At 50.7% G+C, this 4,289-nt stretch overlaps 1 protein-coding gene across 2 annotated transcripts; it reads right to left on the bottom strand.

The window, feature by feature from the left end:
• Positions 1-4,220, bottom strand: LOC113214228 (annexin B10; the record flags this gene model as incomplete). 2 transcript variants are annotated; one of them, XM_026433538.2, is given in 7 exon segments in its annotated part: positions 1-90; positions 168-349; positions 836-1,009; positions 2,343-2,415; positions 3,390-3,469; positions 3,591-3,795; positions 4,044-4,220. In XM_026433538.2, coding segments are annotated over 7 exon segments (948 nt in total), but the record flags the coding sequence as incomplete, so codon positions are not given.
• Positions 4,221-4,289: the final 69 nt, after the last annotated feature.

Below are 4,289 nucleotides of genomic sequence, written 5' to 3'. Positions count from 1 at the left end.
ATCTATAAATAATTAAAACCCAATCTTCCAACTTCACGGCCCACCGATGAGCGCCAGAAGTGTGCGTTTGTAATCGCCAGAACACTCGCCCTGCAAGACATGACATGATCAGCATAATTTTCATCAACCCTTAGAGCGGTGGCCCAGCCAGGCCCCGAGTCCCATACCTTGACGGCGCTCTCCAGAGTCTTCTCGTACAGGCGCTCGTACTCCTGCTTGATGTCGCCCAGGTCCACCTCGCTGCGGCTCACGATGATCCTGATCATGGTCTCGTCGTCCGTGCCGGCGCCAGCGATGGCCTTGTGCAGGCGCTCCGCGAAGTATGCCGCGGGATTCTGCACGCACTCCACTGCAAAATAAAAATACTTTAGAACAGAATAAATCCTCGTAAATTTACAACATTTGTCGTAATTTTTAATTACAATATGTTGTAAATTTGCGACACGATCCTTGCATGTCAATCTATAGAAAGTCGTTACGAAGTGCTTATAAATTTACAATTTCAAATTGCAATTTTTACGACACACTTCATGGAAATTTTTTCCGTAAACACTGTGAAAAATAGTGGGTATGTTTACAGGAAAATTTGCCTTGAAGCAAGTTGTAAAATTACAATTTGTAATCGTTAATACATGCAGTATACGTATCGACTCAAAATTCAGTGGCGAGTAAAAAATGTGCTCACGTAAATTTACAACTTAAATTATAATTCGAGTTTACAAAAATGTTGTAAATTTACGACGATATTTTTTACAGTGAACCTACGACGATTTTTCACAGTGATGGAAATCTATTTCCGCGCAGGACAAATAACTTAGGGGAAATAAATACGCACCAATGGTGCCGATGGCTTCCTTGAGGTCCCCGGAGAGCTCGTCCCTGATAGCTTGTTGGATCGTTCTCCCGGACACGTTCTTGTACTCCTCGAAAATGAGCCTCAGCTGCTCAAAACTCTCGTGAGCTAAGATACGGTTGAACACCTCCTCATCCGTGCCGAGCTTGCCTTCTCCTAGACAACGATAAGATTCAAATGTTAAGTGTCGTTTGCAGAACAGTATAGTTTATCCATCGGGTATTTTTTCTACAGCATTAGAAGACTCAGAAAAAACCATTCCAATCTCTCAAAATTTGTCTCATTGTAATATTTAACATTATGGAACATCACATAAATTGTGATATTTCCTATGATGATTCGCTACTCATAGACGTTGAAAACACGTCCGTGTTCTCAATTGATCATGCACTTCCACAGGAAGGACTCTCCCCTTCCATACACTGAGTTCAAAAAACCACGACATGCATATCACTCAATACTGTAGGCCTATACAACACACGACACGACGAGAAATCTACCCCCATCTCGAAGCAAACATCTACCTACATTTTATATTCATGACTACAATAATTACCACAGGCCAGTAAAATCGTACCGACGGGGGAGAAAAGGGTCGCAAAATGTGAGCAATATACAATCACGAGCCAACATACATCATAAAGAGGGCAAAGCGGGATTTTCAGGTCGAAATTTTCTGGTCGAAGAAGGAAGAAAGGCAGACGAGGTAGGTCGTGTACTACATGCCTGCATTGTGCAGCTCGATAGCTTGCGCCACGGCCGCCTCCTTGTTGACGGGCTTCTTGGCGTCGGCCCCCGTCTGCAACACACCAAGGGTCGACGCGGGGGCCCCGAGTTAGGAGTGAATATATGACGTAAGGGGGGCAGAGTAGCGGGGGAGCCGTCAGCGTTACGGGGAAATAAAAACTGCTCTTATTGAGAATAAGTCGGTCGACGAGGGAGTTGGAAGTCGAATGTAATGCGTTCAGCAAGAAAGAGCGAGAGCGGAGACGTGAGCGCTGAACCAACTCCTGATGCCGCACATTACATTTCCCAGTGCCAGTGTTCCAGAGAGGCCCAGCCGATGGCATGCAGGCGAGTTATCAATACAAGCAGGGGGGGCCACATGCGGGAGGAATCAAGGACATGAGTGGTCAGCTCACCGATGACGCCAACGATGACATCATCAACGATCGTTAGCACGATGCATTCGTACGCCCCCCCCCCTCCCAACAACACCAACAAAATATACAGCAACCATCACGGAGTGAGTCGTGCACCAATGACGCCATCTTTGGGAAGTAGAGTACTTTTTATCCACGAGAGTCCGAGAGAAAATTACCTCGACAGGTTGCATATTTCTGAATGGAATTGCTGATCCATTCGGAAACTTGATACGGTATGACGATTCAACATCCTCAAAACGGCGTCATTGGATGTAAATAAAGTGCGGTGCGTGCGACATGCCGTGCGGAGTGCGTGCCCGCCGTGCCCATCCATGCCAACCTACCTGCGGACCACAGCTGCTCCGCCTGCTCCCGCGCCCGGCCCGGGTCGACGCCGCCGTCCTCCGAGCGCACCCCCTGCGCACAGCCAATCCAAAGCAGGTCAAAGGTCAGTCACCATGCGGAGTGCGAGACAGACAGGCAGCGTGTGCGAGGCAGTGACGAGAGGCGGTCGCGACGATAAGAAGTGTGGACGAGCGCGCCCTAGTTGTGCACTTCACTGTGCATCTCCAGGATACCCTCTGGTTTTAATACCCCCTGGTTTCCCACTTTCATTGGAGTGCCCCGGCCCTTCTGTTGGCCACGCCCCCCCCACCCCACCTATACCACAGGTACTCTCCCTTTTCGGGCTTCGTGGGGCCGATGCGGAGGTGAGCGGGGATGGGGGGATGAAGGGATAGGGAGGGAGGGAGGGAGGGATGGAGGGATTGGGATGGAGGGATAGGGAGGGAGGGAGGGATAGGGAGGGAGGGATAGGGAGGGAGGGATAGGGATAGGGATAGGGAGGGATAGGGAGGGAATTATTAACACCTTCAGTTCAGGCTGGCCACAATATGGACACGCCTCGGTAGTTTGTCCACTGCTTCAATATGCTGTTGTGCTTCCGCTCCGCTTGAACGAAACCGGAACCTGAACTGTTCCACTAGAGAGCAACGGGGATCAGGGGTATCCTGAGGACTTCGACCACTTCGACATGCCCCCCAGCAGTGTAGCCGACGACAGACCACCAGAGGCGTTAGTGTAAGAAGTAAGAAGCGCAGTGCTGCGTCGGGTCGTCCTCGGCTGCCGTCTCGTCGTCTACAGTCCACATGCAGACTAATGATGTGTAATTGAAGTGAGTCTGGGTCATTAAGGCTGTCACAAGTACACCGTGAGAAAAAAAAAGTAGTCACGCGGGCAAAAAAGAGAAATGACACGACGAAATAGAGTAAAAGGGCTTGAATTTCTTTGGAGATTCTGAGGTGCGAAAGGCATTAATAACTGCATGAGGACTTTGGGGTCGTTATGCAGTGGAAGTAATTCTGTAAACGCTTTCTTAATTCCTCACTTACCGTGACGATGAGTGTCAGCAGACGACGGAAGTGACCTGATGTTTCACCACACATGTGCTCAGCTAGAGGCCTGTCATAAACTGGAAAAACAAGAGGAAATCTTGAGCAACAATTACGCCCAGAAAAAAAAAAGATTGTTTCCGGAACCGTAGCCATCAAGGACGAGGCCCAAAGAGGCTTGCCTTGGCGGCCGGCACTTACGGCGCTCGTACGCTGTGACGAGGTCCTGCACCTCCGAGTTGGACCGCGAGCAGAGGATCTCGATGAGGGTGTGCTCGTTGGTGCCGGCGCCCTCCATGGCCTTGTGCAGCTGCTTGCACAGGTAGTCCTCCGGGGTGCGCACCAGCGCCACGATCACGTCCTCGAAGTGGCCGCCGAGCTCGCTCTTGAGGTCCTCGATGAGGTCCTGCTGGGCGGACAGGATTCGGTCAGAGAACGGTCTCACCGTATAAAACTGGTCGTAAGTCGCCAAATTTACAATTAGAAATAATTAATTTACAAGCACTTTGTATCAGCTTGGAATTCACCGACGAGCTGTCGGAAATTTGTAACATATTTTGTACATAAAATTTACAGCAAAATGTTGTAAATTTCCGAGGACATTTTTCACAGTGTCTCTTGGACAGGGCGGTCTGGAGCTGGGGAGACACTTGCCCTGCCGTACTCGGTGGTGAAGAAGCGCGCGATCTCCTGGCGCTGCGCGTTGGTGCGCGCCGTCAGGATGTCGATGATGGCCTGCTCGTTGGTGCCGAAGCCCTTCATGGCGGCGCGCAGCGCGGCGCCGTCCTCGGCCGCGTTGAAGTTGGCGGCCGGGCGCAGGGTGGGCGTTCCCTGCGGACAGAAGCACCAAATCAGCAACCGCGTCAAGTTGTCGGCTTGACAGAGTTAGGGCGGGGGGGG

This window comes from Frankliniella occidentalis, unplaced genomic scaffold (genome assembly GCF_000697945.3).
Source record: "Frankliniella occidentalis isolate FOCC.00 unplaced genomic scaffold, Focc_3.1 Scaffold42, whole genome shotgun sequence".
Taxonomy (NCBI): Eukaryota; Metazoa; Arthropoda; class Insecta; order Thysanoptera; family Thripidae; genus Frankliniella; species Frankliniella occidentalis.
This window is presented reverse-complemented; position numbering and strand designations above follow the sequence as displayed.